This window comes from Nycticebus coucang, chromosome 9 (genome assembly GCF_027406575.1).
Source record: "Nycticebus coucang isolate mNycCou1 chromosome 9, mNycCou1.pri, whole genome shotgun sequence".
Classification (NCBI taxonomy): domain Eukaryota; kingdom Metazoa; phylum Chordata; class Mammalia; order Primates; family Lorisidae; genus Nycticebus; species Nycticebus coucang.
In genome coordinates this window covers 108,891,674-108,909,476 of record NC_069788.1, presented here as the reverse complement: position 1 = coordinate 108,909,476, position 17,803 = coordinate 108,891,674, and the positions used below count along the sequence as shown (strand labels likewise).

The following is a 17,803-nucleotide window of genomic DNA, read 5'->3' as shown; positions in this document are numbered from 1 at the left end:
AGTGTGAGAACCAGGACTGTGAGAGGAGATATCAAGGAAGGAAGTAGATGAAAAGGATCTTAGCAGAGAGGGAAGAAGCCAGGAGGCCCCTCAATTTCAGACTTAGGTGGCAGGGAGCTAGTCATCCCTTTGATGAGGCAAGAAATAGAGTCAGGAGAACAGAGGGGAGAGGAAAGGCTTAGTCTGAGAAAAAGTGAGGAGCTCTAAAGATCTTCCTGCAGACATATCCAGCAGGTGATTGGCATAAGGGTGTGAAGCACAAGCTGTGGGTCTGGCTGTGAGTCACTGCCAACTGCGTCATAGCCGCAGCCAGTGGCAGGAGTGAGATCATCTATCCAGAGGGTAAGGAGGAGGAACAGGTGGAAAGCCGGGGACACTGGGCAGCACAGAGATGAAAGGACGGGTCTCTGTCCTCCAGGAGTGAGATAAATAAAGGAGTGGAACTGAGTGGTTGCCAGCCTGGTGCTTTCACACCAGCCATGTAGAATAGTGGCCACTTGGGCCCTGCCATTAGCCAGCGGCCTCTGAGCCTGCAAGTCCCCAAGAGCTGTTTGTCTAAGCACAGCAACCCCTATCCCTAGCCCAAGGGCACTCCCTGCTGCTGTTTGTGGACAGCTGATAGGGATGGCCTGGGGTTCCCTCTTCCTAGGGCAGCTGAGGAGCAAAGAGAGTTGGTGGTGGGGATTACTCCTCCATCTTAGGGTCACATAGAAATCCAGGTCAGGTTTTGGATGTGCCTGCCTCCTTCCCAAACGCACAAGAAGCATGGCTCCCCCGAGGTCTAGCTATGGGAGGCAGATCTTAAATGTCCCTAAATGTCACAAGGGTCTGACACCTAGAACAGACTTATCCTGGAGTCTGCTGGCTGTTTCTACCCTGGCAAATCTACCTGAATACGAAAGCAGGAATAGCAAGTGCACACACTTCACTCAGTTTTTTAATATGCATTCTGTCCCTGCAGCTGCCTAAGGGAACAGAGATAGAAACTGTTATGAGATGGAAACTGTACCCATTTTATAGATAAGGAAACTGAGGCTCAGGGAATTTAGGTGACATGCTTGAAGTGGAGGCTGCACATGTCTATACTGGACAGACTCTTGGGTTAGAACCCTGAATTCATGTAGCCACTGGCTATGTCCCTGTCGGTGAGAGCTCAACCCCCAAACCTGCCGCACCTCAGCTGGTGGGGTGTGTGTGTGCGCATGTGTGCCACCAATGTCCTCTCCCTCGCTGAGCTCTCCTAGACTCCCTTCAAGAGACCACAGGAATTCTGATGAATTAATCTCATCACTTTATCAAGGAGGCACTTACAAAAATTACGAAGTAAGGCCAGCCAGCCTGGCTTTGCTGGCAGCCAGCCGCTGGAGCCATAAAACAAATTGAAAGGAACAAAAATAAATAAATAATTAGAACCCTCTCCCTCTCTCTTTCTCCTAGCTCACTCATACACACACTCACCCCAAAGGTGGAGAACCTCGCTGGGGACTTGCTGTGAGCACACAATCCTATTGTCCAGGGGGAGCACCAGTTCAAAATCCACAGACACTCCTTGACTTCTTGTGGGCAGTTGGGCAACAGCCTGTGGTCTGTCCTCCCTCTGAGGATAGCAGCTGGCGGGGCAGCTGAGAGCACGGAGCATGGCAGAGTGAACAGAGAGCCTGGTCCCTGCTCTGCAGTGCCAGCCAGACCGGAGCCAGCCACCTGGGCTCCAGTCCTCGCTCTCCCCTACCCTGGATTCTGCTCACCGTTCTCATCTATAAAATAGAGAAAAAAATATTTACCTCCAAGGTTGTTGGGAAAATTAAAACATCAACATACATAAAGCAGAACAGTACCTACTCCGTAACAGACACTGGCCGCTGTTCACCCTCAGGACAGGTTGAGCGCCTACTGGGTCCCAGGCACTTGGACGGCAGGAAGAGCCTGTCTGGGTCCGGGAGGCAGACAGTACTACACAGGCAGTGGGGACAGAGATGGAGTGCGTTGTCAGCACAGAGAAGGAGCACCTCCACGGGGGGACATGGGGAGGCAGGCCAGGCCTGGAGGGAGCATGGTGGGCTTGTTCTAAACTGCAGGCGCAAAGGCCTGGCAGCCTGGGAGATCATAGAGTTCCAGGAACTCTATATAATAATTATAGAGTGACTGGGGAGTGGAGGAAATAGGGACACTGGGGCTAGAGAGAGGGGGGCAGGGGTCAAATTCTACCAAGCCTTCTAAGCCAAGATAAAGATTTGGATGCATTAGTTTATGCATGTATTTTTCTCTTTTCTGTTTATCTTCTTAATTTTTTTTTATCATGCTTATGTGTATATTGAAAGGACAGGGAGTCCCAAAAGTGGCTCCTAAAGTCACCATACATAGGATAAAGGAAAATTGTGGCTAAATGTACCTTTACTTACAAGATACTTATTACGTAAGTCTACAAAGAGGTGGCCAACACATAGAGAATATTTCCGGGTTTTTGGTTATTTTTGTTGTTTTTGAGACGGAGTCTTACTTTGTCACTCTGGGTAGAGTGCTGGGGCATCATAGCTCACAGCAACCTCAAACTCTTGAGCTCAAGTGATCTTCTTGCCTCTGCCTCCTAAGTAGCTGGGACTACAGGTACCTGCCACAACGCCCCGCTGTTTTTTGTTTGTTTGTTTGTTTTTAGTAGAGACAGGGTCTCACCCTTGCTCAGGCTGGTCTTAAACTCCTGAGGTCAAGCAATCCACCCACCTTGGCCTCCCAAAGTGCTAGAATCACAGGCATGAGCCACCGCACCTGGCCACTAGAGAATATTTCATAAAAATTATTTTGTAATGAATATTTTATAAGTAAAGGTAGATTGAGCAACAATTTCCCCTTTTCTCTATGTATGGCAACTTTAGGGGTGAATTTTGGGACATCCTGTGGTTCCCATGTAAACCAGAGTGCTCTAAGAAATGGAGTCAGATCAAAGTGAGGAGGGGGCGGAATCTTTACCCCTTCCCCTTCCTGTCACCTCCCAGCCTCCAGGCTCCTTCCTGAAAGAAGTAGGAGGGGAGAAAGGTGGCACCCTGGAGCTGAGAGAGAGAGAAAAACCTGCCCTCACTGTGGGTCTCTAAGGGGCTCTGGGAAAATCAGTTTCCTCACCGGTAAAGTTGGGGTGAGAACACTCACTGGGCTGTCGAGGCACTCAGCACAGTGAAGCACATTGAATAGTCCTCCTACTTGGAAGCACTGTGTCAGAGTCAGGACATGGTTCACGTTTGTCCCAGCAACTCCAGGGCTTTCCATTTTCCACATGGGGGCTTTCCATTTTCCACACAGCCTCCCCTCCCTGTGTGGGATAGGCAAGCCCGAGGAGGCTGTCCACCCCTGCTGGTCACCAGACTACCTCTGCTGCTACGTTGGTGACAGGAGCCTTCCTTGGAGGTAGCATGTCCAATTTGTCCAGGCTCCTTATGAGACTCAAAGGTGATTCTGTGTGGCATTGGATAACTTACTTCTGCTCCCCAAGTCTCTTGGTCTGTGCAATGGGGCACTGACATGCCTACCGCCAAGGGTGGTTGTGAGGACTGAGGCAGCTGAGGAGCTGGTGCGCACAGGAGGAGAACAGAGCGTTTCTGTCAGGGCTGCGGTGTTGGGGGTGGGGGGTGGGGGTGCGGACGGAGTGCGGGATTCCCAGGGCGGGTGGGCCTTGAACTTCTCCTTGTACCCTCAGGAGGTGGGTGTCTGGTGGGGACGAGAAATTTGTTCTAGTCAGAGATTCTTTTCCCTGAAAACCAGGGGCTCAGGCAGACCTCACTGACTTTGGGACAGGAGTGGAAGAGACACAAGGACAAAAGAGCCCTGTGGTATGCTGTTTTCATCCGGAGCTTTTGAAAACATTCTGCCCCTCTTCCACCTGCCCTCCACCCCCGACTGCTTTTCCTTTCTTTTTTTTTTTTTTTTTGAGACAGTCTCATTTTGTCACCCTCTGTAGAGTGCTCTGGCGTCACAGCTCACAGCTCAAACACTTGGTCTCAAGCAATTCTCTTGCATCAGCCTCCCAGGTAGCTGGGACTATAGGTGACTGCCACAATGCCTAGCTACCTTCTTTTTTTTAGAGACAGAGTCTTGCTCTGGCTCCGGCTCATCTCCTCCCCAACTGCTTTTCCTTGCACCACCAGGCACGTTATAGCTGCTCGATGCATATTTGTTAATTAAGTGTGGACAGGTCAGAGAACACAGGGTGGATGCCAAGACTAGAAAGGCAACCACAGCCTCTCCCGACCACACTGTCAAACCTCCTGGGAAAAGAGACAGTGGCCTCCCCAGAGCATTGGAAGTTCAGCTCAACCTATAGAAGACCTGTATTTTTACCCTGCACAGAAATGCTTGTAAAACTCAGGTTTCTCATCTGTAGAATAAGGATAATATTAGTACCTACTTCATGGAATTGCTGTTAGGAAGAGGGACTGAGTGGATCAGTCATTCCCCGCATTCTTCTCACCTGCCTCTGTGGGGCCAACAGCTTCCAAGAGCATGGGTCAGGTTCACGGTGGCCTTTATTATAACCCATCTAAGGAGTGACCTGGAAAACCAACCACAGATCCCCTCTGTTCTATAAACTGTGGTCATAAAATGATCGGCTCACATGGAACAGAGCTTTACAAATTTTAAAGCAGTTTTCCACACATAGTTTTGCTTAATCCTTCGTTTTGTAGATGTCACGCTGGTTTGCAGATGAGGACATTTCAGCTTGGAGAGAGGAAAGTGATTTGCTCCAGGTCAGCAAAGCTGGTCTGCCTGGGCCTCCCAGTGGGACGTAGAGTTCAGGCCTCATCCCTGTGGGCTCCGAGTTTTCAAGAGGATTTTTCCTTGTGTCGGGGGCCCAGGCCAGAGGCCAGAGATCCAGCAGTGCTAGCTCAGTGACTTATGGTGTCCCGGCCCAGTGGCAGCTTCACAACTGTGGGGGACGGTTCTCTGGAGAGTGTTTCTCCAGGTGGCTGCCTGGCCCATCCTGACTTCCACATGAAAAAGAGTTGAAAGCATTCTGTGGAGCTCCCCAGGGTACCTACTTGGAGAACCCTGCCCTGTGGGATGCTCAGGTGCGGGGAGCTGCAGGTCAGGGTGATTAACCCCCACCTGGCCCTTCCTGGGCCGTGAGAGTGGCGCCTGGCAACCCTCTCTGTGTCTGGTTGCAGGGAACATCGAATACAGCTGCCCAGCCACCAATGAGTGCGAGATCACCAAGCGGAGACGCAAGTCCTGCCAGGCCTGTCGCTTCATGAAATGCCTCAAAGTGGGGATGCTGAAGGAAGGTAGGAGGCTCTTCGGGCTGGGGACCTCCCCAAGGGTGACCCACGTGGGGTAGGCTGCGTCCCAGGGTAACCGGGCTTGGGTGCCCGGCTCTCCCCCCTGCTGTCGGTTTCCTTTTCAACTCTCCTTTAGGGAGGCAGGAGTTGGAAGTTCTCCAGCAGGCATCCTTTGGGGACTTCTGGCCCCACCTGGCCCTAGACAGTTGGAGCACTCTGGGAAGGCCTTCCTTTGGGAACAGGCCTTGTCTCCACCCTGGGAGGGAAAGACTCGAGAAGCCCTGAGGCTATGAGGATGAAAGGGCAGAGACATTAAGGCCCCAATGACAAACAACATTCATTCCCTTCACCTGTGATAAATGGCCTTTGTTTTCCACGTACTTTTTCCTTCCCTGCACCTTCTTCTCATCCTTGCCTCCCACTATCCTCCGGTGGCCTCTGTCTCCAGGGCCACACAGTCCAGCATGGCAGCCACAAGCAACACATAACTCCTGGTCTTAGTCCCAGCTGAGCTGTGCGCTGAGTGAGAAATGCACTCCAGGTTTAGAGGGCTTAATAGGACCATTCGAAGCAGCATAAAGTCTGGTAGTGATCATTTTTATCATTTGATTGCATGTAGAAATGATAATATTCTGGATATGTTAGGTTAAGGAAAACATTGTGAAGTTAGCATCACGTGTTTCTTTTTACCTTCTCTATTGTGGCGACTAGAAAACTTAAAATGACCTATGGACAGCTGCCCCCATCCCCTCCTTCCTCACTTGCCCCACTGGTCTGCCCAGTTTGAGGAACCTCTTTTAATACCATTTGGAGGATGGTGTGTGTGTTTCCTCCCTTCTCCGGCTTCCAGGGGGAGCCAGTGGAAATTCTTACAGATCCGCTTTTAAACTTTTGGATCTGGGATCCTTCTAGAAGCTGGCGGAGGCAGGAAAGAGGTGTGAAGGGTAATCGGGTGGGTCCCCAGGAAACTGGCAGAGTAGATCTAAAAGGCAGACCCCCACCAGGAGTGGGGAGTCCGGGGAGTCTGGAGAGTGGCATTGGAGTCGAACCCCTCTCCCAGTGCCTTCTGGGGAATTTGAGATGCTTTGTGAGTATAACTTGGACCTTCGTGTGCGGTGGAAATTGGAGCCCCCACTTCCATTCTCTGTCCCAGGTCCCCCATTCGCCTCAGTCCAGCCCAGCATCTGTCTCCATAAAAAAGAAGCTCTCGAAGCTGATCCTAGGGACTGTTTGCGTCCTCACAGCTCTTTGCCTTCCAAATGTGCTTCTCATTCATTGCTTCATTTAACCCCTTTGCCATGGAGAGGACCCCTCAGCTTTGGACATAGGTCAACTGCCTTGTTGGGGTCTCACCTGAAGAAGGAGCCCTCTCTCCAGATTAAAAGTGGGCTGTGCTGGACCTGCTGAAAGACAGCCTTTGATTTTGGTTCATTTTAACCACACAATTGTGCTCTTATCCCTAAGTAGGGTGTGATCCAAGACTCTTACACCAGGCTCTTCCGGCTTCTTCAGAGCCTCCTGGTATTCACAGAGGGGGAAGCTGAGGCACAAAGGCCTGTAGAAGCTTGCCTCAGCTCTGGTCTCCCAGCTTCCCTCTCCACGGTTGTAGGAACCTCAGGGTTTCTAGCCTTGGAAAGACTCATTCCTCTTAATTCTCAGAGACGGAAGGGGCACTCTCTTCTGGGAAGCTGGGTGTGAGGACAGCGGGTCAGAGGAGGGCCAGCGGTCCAGTGGCTTTCCCGGGCAGGATGTGCAGCCTCTCTTGGCTTACTTCACAGCATCCGAGGAACTGACAGCAGCAGGAAGCTTCTCATTGTTTTAAGGGTGACAGAATTGAGCCCTGCAGGGCTTGGGGTGGGAGAGGCTCCCACCCTTGATTGAGGTCACACGCTTGATTGAGGGAACGCAGAGCCGCAGCCTCCTTGCTCCTCACCCACATGACATGCTATATCACTATGGCGTGCGTCAAGGATGGGGGGAGTAGAGAGGGATCCTTCCTAGGGCCCTCCAAGCAGGGGGAGGCAGTGAGGGGGACGCATTGATGGCAGGTCAGGGGCTGGCCAAGCACTCAGTTGATCTGCTACAGCAGCTCTGACAGCCAGCCTGGCACTTGTAAGAGAAACAAGAGGGACACTGTGTGTCCCCAGATGACAGTGTGTGTTGCTGGGAGGATGCGGCCTCAAGTGGGGACAGCGTGCAGGGTGAGCCCTGTGTTGCTCCTGTAAAATTCCCCGTGGTTGATGGCCTGTACCTCAGGGGCCAACTGGGCGCCCCAGGCTGCTGGCAGGATCCGGGCAGACATGCCGAGGCCACAGAGGCCCTTTAAGGGGGCTGAAGGAGGAAGACACACTCATTGGAATGCTCCCTCCTCCTCTTCCCAAAATGCTGGCAGGTCTAAACCCAGAAGGGGAGAGATGACACAAAGGCTCCCAAGTGTGGACAAAGCAGAGAGCCCCCATTTAGTTTCTGTCCCTCCGCAGAGCCCTGGCGAGATCCTGAGATCTGAAGTTCCATAGGGACCCTCCCCTTTAGAAGGAGCGCCTCACTCAGGAGCCTGGGTCCCTGCCAGACGGGGGCTCTTGGCAGCCACCTTGGCTCCTGCTTTTGTTTGGGTGTCCCTCCTGGGCTCTGCACTCAGAGCCCTGGCCCAGGGGACCAGCCTGGGCTCCTTGCCCCTTCTGTCTTCCTCAGACTCTGACTTGACTCTGAAAGACACACCTCACCCTTCCCCAGAGCTTCTCCCCTGCTTTAGGGTCCCACAGTAGCCTCTGCCATTTAGGGGTGCTGGGGGGTCCAGGGTCTTGGGTCTTACGGGAGGGGGAGGCTGGTAAAGGAAATTTTGAATGCCTCTGTCCTGTCCCTGCCACCATCTACACATCAAACCTGTTTTCCCTCTTCTGCTCAGCAGCTCTCCTTTCTTAAGTAAAATAATCATGATTTGGGGGACCAGCAAATGCCAGAGAAGAGGTCAGACCTGTGGCTTCCTCTGGCTCACCCTCTCCCTTCAGGCTGCAACGGCGGCTCCTCCGGGAGCTCAGCTTAGGAGATTCCTCACACGTTTGGGGACCAAGCCTGTGCTACTTCCCTGAGCCCTTCTCCTGTTCTGTCCTGGGACAGCCTGGGCAGATGACTTGCTTAAAGCAAATCTATTACCTGAAAATGTTCATTTTCAGGGAAAAAAATAATTATTCTCTATTAAAAATTGAATACAAAATCTGAACTGGGTTAGGAGTTGGTGGCCTGCATTTTCTCCTCCTGGTTGTCTGGCATTCTTGCTATGTAATATTTTTTCTTATTTGCACCTGTAGAGCAGGGATGTTGATACCCATCCTCCATCATCAGGTCAAGGTGGGGACCAGATGAGGCAACTCCTTGGCAAAATCCAGTGTGGGATGGCTTTGAGATCTCAGCTGAGCGTTAAAATATTGTAGTATTTGATTCAAAAGCAGTCTCATTTCCACTCCCCTTTTCAGCAGCCTGCCCCTTGCATTTGGTGAGGCAAACTGATGTCCAGCTACCTTGATTTTCTTCCTGGATTTGCTGAAGGGACTCTTAGAGGGTGACGTTTTCTTGGGCTAGTCCCCTGTCTGGGTAGGTAATTCTTCATAGCCTGGCTGGGGTGCGGACTAACTCACCCCTAATCCAGAAGAACTCTGGAAGGCCATTGGTTGCATTTCATCTACAGTACAGCTCCGGGATTTCAATCTGTCCCTGCAAACTTCACCTTCTCCTCACCTCACTTCACCTCCCTCCAGCCACCAGCCTCCCAGGCTAGCTCTGTTTCCTCCCCATCAGCCCCTGCCTGCCTTTCCCCAAGTGTTTTCTAAAAGATATTTGATTTCAGTGAAAGCTGGGCTGACATCCATGCAATATACCCCACTTTCTTTTTGTGCTTGTTGAGAAGGCAGAGGGCTCCTCTGGGGATTCTGGGTAATTGGGTTAGTGGCCAGCTCATGTCAGGAAATTAAAAGGAGGCCCTGATCAGGTTCCCACTGCATGGGATTTAATGGCTTTGTATTTACAGAGTATTCTGCCTCTAGCCGATGCCAGAAATACCACTTTTCTGGCCCTATGAATGAAGAAAGAGAAAGAGATCTGGCTTGCCTTTAAGAATTCTTTTTCTTTCCCAAAATATATCAGTGTTTTGGAGGAAAAAACAGCTTCTATTACTTCTGAGAATAGTGTTAAACTACAACCTGAATATGCCAATGTATGTTTGCATTCCTCCCGAATCACTTTCCATTCTACACACCCCCTCCACACCATGCACACACGTGCACACACACGCACACACACGCGGGCACACACACAGACATCTGACAGCTCACAAGATCTTCTTGCATAAGTCTCTGGGCTACTCAGCCACAGTGACCTCTAGTTGACGAAGTGTTGATTTAATGACACAGAAGGAGATGAGCTTGTCTGTGCTGAATTGTTACTATTGCTTACTGCAGGCTTTCACCGTTTCCAAGCATTGGGCCAGTGGTCATGTAGACCCTGTAAAACCTCACCTCCATCTGGTCAGCTCCTTGGGAAAGTTACTTAAACCTCTGTAAGCCTCCTCTGTAAAATGGGAACAATAATAGTGCCCATTCTCATCTTGCTCCCAATCCTCAGGGAAAGCACATGGAGATATGCCATGAAGTCCGAATTTGTTGGTTGACTTGAGATAGATATTCTTTTTCTTTTTTTTTTTTTTGTAGAGACAGAGTCTCACTTTATGGCCCTCAGCAGAGTGCCGTGGCCTAACACAGCTCACGGCAACCTCCAACTCCTGGGCTTCAGCGATTCTCTTGCCTCAGCCTCCCGAGTAGCTGGAACTACAGGCGGAGATAGATATTCTTCATCGTGTTATAAAAATGATTTTCTGCTGTGACCCAGAAGGCAGTTTTGAATCTCCCATAGCCTCTGTCCCGACTCTGTTGTTGCAGTTTTTTTTTTTTTTGGCTGGGGCCAGGTTTGAACCTGCCACCTCCAGCATATGGGGCCGGCACCTGCCCTACTTGTTGAGCCACAGGCGCCGCCCTCTGTCCCCACTCTGGCTGATGATCTTGCTTCACATTTCCTTGAGAAAACAGAAAGTTAAGTAGGACATTTCCTACTCTCCTACTATTGAATCCAAACCTGCCAGCTTGCCTGTCTACGTCTGCTGCCTTCTTCATAGTAGACCAGAGATATTTTCACTCCTAATGAAGTCCAGTCCTCTCCTGTATTCTGGATTCCTGCCCTGTCTATCAAAGACTTTCTAGTATCTTCTCTGCCTTCAGCATCTTCACATTATTTCTTACTCCCCTATCATTCTCATTAGTGCACACACGTACCTTTGCTCTCCCATTATGAAAACACAATTAATTGTATAACCCACACCATATTTTGATCCTCCATCTCTATCCAGATACTGCTACTTTATCTCACTCCCTTTTTCAACAAAACAATGTGGGCGGCGCCTGTGGCTCAGTGAGTAGGGTACCGGCCCCATATATCGAGGATGGCAGGTTCAAACCCGGCCTGTGCCAAACTGCAAAAAATAGCCAGGCGTTGTGGCAGGCACCGGTGGTCCCAGCTACTCAGGAGGCTGAGGCAAGAGAATAGCTTAAGCCCAAGAGCTGGAGGTTGCTGTGAGCTGTGATGCCATGGCCCTCTACTGAGGGTGACAAAGTCAGACTCTGTCTCTAAAAACAAAAGAAAGAAAGAGAGAGAAAGAGAGAGAGAAAGAAAGAAAATCTCCCAATGGAGTCGACAGCACTTGCTGTATTCACTTGCTCACCCCATTCCCTCTGTCCAAAAAACTTATTTAAAAAATAAACATTGAATAGATCCAGGAAAATATTTACAGTATTCTGTTAGGTAGGGTAAGGTCAAGCTTCTGTAACAAAGAGACTCCCTTTCCCCCACAAACAAGAACAAAAACAAAACAAGCAAAATCAAAAATGACGCTGAAGCTTAAGCAGGGTAGCAATTTGGTTCTCTCTCATTTCTCATGTAACACTCTGAAGGTGATTGATCAGGGACTGCTTGGCAGCTCTGCCATCCAAACACTTGTGGACCCTCAATTCTTTCCGTCTCGCAGACATCCGCCAGGAGGAAAAGTCTGTGCCAGATCATCTGAAGGGCAGGGCTGGAAGTAGCACCCCTGCCTTCTTCCATTCATAGCCCATTGGTGGAACCTAGTCACATGGCCACACCTCTCCACAGGGGTTCTGGGAATTGCAGGGGTGAGCTGGGATTCCATGTACCCAGCTAAAACTCTGCTGGTATGGAAGAAAGGAATGAAATGTTTTTGAGGACAACCCTTGTTGTTTGTCAAAAATGTATGTGAGACATGACTATTACTGATATCTTCCACCCGGTATGAAACAAATTATCCTTCCTCTTGAGATTCCTCCTGTGCTTTTCCTCGTTTTTATTCCTTCTTCTCCACCTCAGAGGCAACCACTGTCCTGAGTTTCACTTTATTTTGTCCTTTGCCTTTTTTTTTTTAAATCATTTTACTATCTATTTGTATCTCTAATGATACCCTGTTTTTTAGTTCTAAGAGAAATTATACTGTATATTCTTCTGCCTCTTGATTATTTTAGTCCATCTTTCTGAGAGGCATGCTTCTTGTTGCATGGTGCTGTAATTAATTCATTTTCCTTTCTGTCTAGCAGAAGCCAGACAGTAAATATTTTAGGCTTTGTGGGCTTACAAGGTCTCTGTTGTAAGTACTCAACTCTGCTATTGTAATGCTATGCAGTGAACAGACAGGGCTGCATGCTGAGGAAACAGGCAGAGGGCTGGATTTGGCCTACAGATCATAGGTGTGTACTACACCTGCTGTGTGCTATCAGTGTATGAGTTTAGGAGAATTTTTTTTTTTTTTTTGGTTGCAGTTCAGCCAGGGTCGGGCTTGAACCTGCCACCCTTGGTATATGGGGCCGGTGCCTTACCGACTGAGCCACAGGCGCCGCCCTAGGAGAGCTTTTTTATCCTTTCTACTCGTGAGAAATTTGGGCTTCTGCTGTGCATATTTTGCTGGTTGCACATGTACAGAGCCCCAGGGGCCTGGGAGTAGAAGTATTCAGCCTTGTGAGAGGGTTGCTCTGTAAGCTCACCAACGCATAAAGTGGTGTCTTCTGATTGCTTTAACGTGTATTTTCTCAACTATGATATACACATATTTCCTGCATTTAGCCATCTCTTTTTCTGAGGTGAGGTGTTGGCCAAGTCTTTTTCCTGTTTCATTTTTGTATTTATTTATTTTTAGAGACAGGGCCTCACTCTGTCACCTAGGCTGGAGTTCAGTGGCACGAGCATAGCTCGCTATAGCCTCAAACTCCTGAGATCAACCTGCCTCAACCTCAATCCGCCGTGTGGTTGGGACAGCAGGCATTTACCATCACACCTGCCCAATTTTTTCTTTTCTTTTCTTTCTTTCTTTTTTTTTTTTATGTTTTTTAGAGATGGGGTCTTGCTGTGTTGCTCAGGCTGAAATCAAACTTCTGGTCTCAAACTCCTGGCCTTGGCTTCTCGAGTCACTGGGATACAGGAGTGAGCCACCGCACTTGGCTATGTTTCTTTCTTGTTTTTTTCTACTGGCTGTAGAAATTCTTTATATGTTCTGATATATTATATGCTAGTCATTTTTAATTGTTAGTATTATAAAAATCCCACCATTTGTGGCCTCTTTCTCTTTACAGAATCTTTTTAATGAACAGAAGTTGACAATTATAATAAACTGAATTACTAATGTTTTCCTTCCAGTCCACCCTGTATCCCTTTGCTCTTGATTTCTCTGACACCAAGCTTGCCCAGCCTTCTCCACCTGTCTGACCATACTCTGTGGTTTTCTTTGTGAACTCTGCCTCTTCCTGATCTTTACATTTCAGAGTTATTCAGCTCTTCCAACTAGGTCCTCTTTTCCACCCATACCCTACAGGTGATTTCTTCCATATCAAAGACTAGACGCAGATGACTGTGCCTTAGAGTGAGGCCCCAGCCTCTTCCCTTGATAGTTTAGAGACTTTAATATCTAACCACCTCGCTGGCATCTCCACTTGGGTCCCTTATGGGACATCATGGATTAAACATGTCTAGAGAGGAACTCTGGGCCTGGGCCACAACTTCCAGTCTTCCCAGTCTCAGGAATGGTGCTGCTATTATTCACCTGTTGCTCAAGAGAAACCTGTTGTGAAAATTGCAAGGGGGTTTCAGCCAATGTCTTATTCTCACCCCACAAAGATCCAATTACTGAGACAATGAGCATTGCCAAGGAAGAAACGAATTTTTGAATAGGACAGATGTCTTATTTGGAGAAAGGGAGAGACTGAGTCTCAAATCTCTCCAACTAAAGGACATCATAGGCTTTTAAAAGGTTACCAACAGGCCCTGGCGCATTGGGGCAGGTGTAATTAATGAGGGGTTACTTGCCTTGGTGGCAGGCTGCGGGAGATGGAGTGTCATGGTGAAGGCCCTCATACCTGAGGCCTTCAAAAGCTCAGCTCCTTTGTCTTGCAGAAAACCCACCGTTTCTGGCAAACAACTCAAAAGGTTAAGCAGTAAGTTAAGGGAGAAGATTATAAAGGAGTCATTGAAATTTGTTCCACAGGCTGGTTACAAACCTAGAAGTCAGCCTTGCCTTTGTCAATGTCCAAAATGTATTTAAGATTCTCCTGCTTTTCTTCATTTCCATGATAATGACCCTGGTCCAAAGAAGCACCATTTTTCTTCTGGACCACTGCAACCATTTCCTAACTGGACTTGTGATATCCCCTGTGTCCTACTTAATCTAGTCCCCAAAAGCAGCCAGAGTGATCTTTTTATTTTTATTTTTTTTAGAGACAGAGTCTCACTTTGTCACCCTCAGTAGAGTGCTGTGGCATCACAGCTCACAGCAACCTCCAGCTCTTGGGCTTAGGCAATTCTCTTTCCTCAGCCTCCCAAGTAGCTGGGACTACAGGCACCTGCCACGATGCCCAGCCATTTTTTGTTGTTGTTGTTGCAGTTTGGCCAGGGCTGGGTTTGAACCCACTACCCTCAGTACATGGGGCTGGCGCCCTACTCACTGAGCCACAGGCACCTCCCCAGAGTGATCTTTTTAAAGCACTGTTAAGATTCTGTCATTTTAGGGCCCGGTGAGGGGGCCCATGGCTGTAATCCCAGCACTCTGGGAGGCTGAGGCAGGTAGATTGCCTGAGCTCACAAGTTTGAGACCAGCCTGAGACAGAGTGAGACCCTACCTCAAAGAATAGCTGGGCGTTGTGGCGGGTGCCTGTAGTCCCAGCTACTCGGGAGGCTGAGGCAAGAGAATTGCTTGAGCCCAGGAGTCTGAGGTTGCTTTCAGCTATGGTGCCCTGGCTACCAAGTGTGACAAAGCAAAATGACAGAATCTTCTTCTTTTTTTTTTTTTTTTAGACAAAGATTCTGTCATTTTGCTTTACATCATTCCCTGGCTGTCCATTGTACTTAGAATAAAGCTCAAATGCTTTCCCCTGGTCATCAAGACCCCGCGTGGTTGGTCTAGCCTCTTCCTGCCTCTTTAATGTTATCTAGACCATTCCTCTCCCACCTCCCCACACAGGCCTCTCCTCAAGCACAACAAACTCTCCCACTTTAGGATTTTCAGGCTCTTCCCTCTGCCTGGGAGGCTCTCCCCAAGGCTGGCCAATTCTCATCCTGCTGGCCTCAAGTTAAATGTCATCTTCTCAAAAAGGCCTGCCTTCCCACTCCATTACTTGCTGTCATATCCCCTTGTTTACTTCATCAAGCTTATCTCAGGCTGCGAGTTATTTATTTATCTGTTTGTTTGCATACATTTTTACTCTGGCCATCTCTAACACAGTTAATTCAGGCCCCAGGATGGCAAATTGCTTTAGTTGGACTGTCAGCTCCAGGGTACATAGTTGCTACCTGGCATGCTGATTGAAAGCCTTCTTAGGCAGTGCCTGGGATCACTGGGCAAGAGTGCCATGATTGATTAGCAATGTCTGCCAAAGACTAGGAAATGGAAGACAGTGGCACAGCTGATAGGTATTTGCCATGCCTGATGTGGTCAACTGAGTTTAAGAGATTTGACCAAAGCCACACACCTGGTAAATGGCATAGCTGAATAGAGACTAATCCAGGCGTCCTCAAACTGCGGCCCACGGGCCACATGAAGTGGTGTGAATTGTATTTGTTCCCATTTTGTTTTTTACTTCAAAATAAGATATGTGCAGTGTGCATAGGAATTTGTTCATAGTTTTTTGTTTTTGTTTTTTTTTAACTATAGTCCGGCCCGCCAGTGGTCTGAGGGACAGTGAATTGGACCCCTGTTGAAAAAGTTTGAGAACGTCTGGTCTAGTCCAATGGTTCTTAGCCTTCCTAATGCTGCAATGTATTTTCATTGTTAAAAAGGGGTTGTGACCCACAGGTTGAGAAACTCTGGTCCAGTCTCCTTTGTTTTGTGGAAATTCCTTCAAAGAATCCCATTCCAACTTCAATGTAGCCTCCTTGGGCAGTAGCAAAGTCTTTGGCCATTCCTCAAAGGGGAAAAGAAAGGAAAGAGAGGAAAGGGAAACTTCTGCCTGTCAGGTGTGCAGTTTTGGAGACTTCCTGGCAGTTGGGAATGGGAATGCAGAGATAACACCATGGTCTTTGAGGACATGTCCTTGGGAACATGGCACCATGGTGAAAAAGGTCCAGAGGAGAGCAGCAAGGGTACACCATTGTTTAATAGGCGGTGTTGGGGCTAATCACTTTCTACCCTTTACCCACTGTGGTACCCATAGCCCGCCGAGCAGCTGGCAAAGCCCTGGAATATTAGGTAGCATGTGGGTTTGTTTACCTACAGGGCTATCTCTCTGGGCTTTTAGGGACTCAGATGGGACACACTCTTTGCTATTATGACAGTAAAAGGCAACTCAAACTAGCCATTGTGTGAGAGACAGAAAGGCAAGCTTACCTGTCACCCAGGTACCCGCCCCCCAGTGGAACAGGTAGCAGAAGGAAGCCCAGGGTATGCCGGGGATGTGGCCAAGAGTTCATAGCATCACACACAGGAGCGCCCATGAGTATGTCCATGTGACTTCTGGCCCTTGGGAGCTCATGGTACCCATGTCATCTTTTGGGTGGGTTTCTCCTCCTTCTGGAGATGAGTCAGGTATAGTTTGATAGAACTTACAAGGGGTCAACCCCTGAAGAATATCGGTCAGATACGAATACTGATTACAGTAGGTTTAGCACAGTGTTCCTCAGACCAGGCGCATACTCACAATTACTAGAGGAGTTCTGAAAAAAATCTCCATTCCTGAATATCTTCTCAGACCTACTGACGCAGACCCTGTAAGGGGTAAGTCCTCAAAGTCTGTGCTATTCAAAGACTTTCCAGGGCATCCAGATGATTATCTAGGTTCAGGGCAAAGGAGAAAGGACTTGCGATCTATAAACCAAGATTCAGATACTCCCTCTGACGTTTCCTGGCTGTGGGACCCTGAGCAAATCACCCGACCTTTCTGAGCCTCAGATTTCACCTAGGACTAATAACAATCATGTAGTCTCCCTCCACAATGTCATTATGCAGCTCAAGCGAAAGGGATGAAATAGCTTTGTAAACTGTGCAGCGCTGCACACGTGTGACCCTGCTCATATCATTCATAAGTCAAGGAAGTGAGTCTGGTGGTGGTGATGGGGAAGGGGAAGGGGGTTCTGGATAGGGGACGAGAATGGTCTTTCTTGGCTGTGAAAACCTTACAGTGTCAGCCAGGACCCTGACCTTAGACCTGGACAGAAGCTTGTGGGAGGAGAACACTGGCTCAGAGGGCTTTCCCACGCCTGCCCTATCTGAACCTTTCCTGTAGGAAGAGAAATGTGACAGGGGGAAGTGCCTGGGACAGGCATGGGGCCAGGTGCAGGGCGGTGCTTTGCAGACCTTTAGCTAGTTATTTTTAGCATCTGGGTATAAAAGAAAGAAGCTTAAGTTGGCCCTGCCCCTGCTGGCCCTGCACACTTGGCTATTTTTACTTCTGAAAGACTGGGATCTCGTCCAGCTTAGGGAGGGAAGACAAGAAGAAAGGAGGGAGGTGGAGGGAAGCAGGAATTATTTTACTTCCATTAAGAAAAAAGCCAGAAGCCTGATCTTATCAAGTCAGCAAATGGGCATCTGATCCCAGACGGGGTAGCTGCCGGCTCTGGAGGCCCCGACCTGCCTGCAGTGGATTGGAGGGGCCAGCAGATGGGGCATGGCCTTGAGGGGCTGGGGAGCCAGCTCCTTTCCTCCCAAGGAGTTTCTGTCCCAGAGCAGCCCTGAAGCGTCTTTGCCATTTCCTGTGTCCTGAGCTGGGAAGTGGGATTGCCTGCTGCAGGCACCAGGGCATCAGTCCAGTGATAAAGTTGCGGGGGAGGGGTGGGTTTGACCACAGCCAAGGGCAGGACCACCTCTGTCCTCAGACTGGACAAAAGCAGCCATCAGCCCTGTTGCATGTTTAAGAGAGCCCCAGTGTGTGTGCCCCTGGGCACAATATTCAACCTGTAGGAACCTTAGTTTCTGGAGGAGTTTTTGTTTAACATCTGACCCATAGCAGTTA

General features: G+C 49.1%; 1 protein-coding gene across 1 annotated transcript in view; it reads left to right on the top strand.

The window, feature by feature from the left end:
* ESRRB (estrogen related receptor beta) overlaps positions 1–17,803 on the top strand; it is a 104,589-nt gene that overhangs the window by 63,420 nt on the left and 23,366 nt on the right. The window contains exon 3 of the mRNA XM_053601951.1: positions 5,151–5,267. Within this exon, the coding sequence (XP_053457926.1) occupies positions 5,151–5,267 (117 nt within the window). The remainder of the gene's footprint in view (positions 1–5,150; positions 5,268–17,803) is intronic.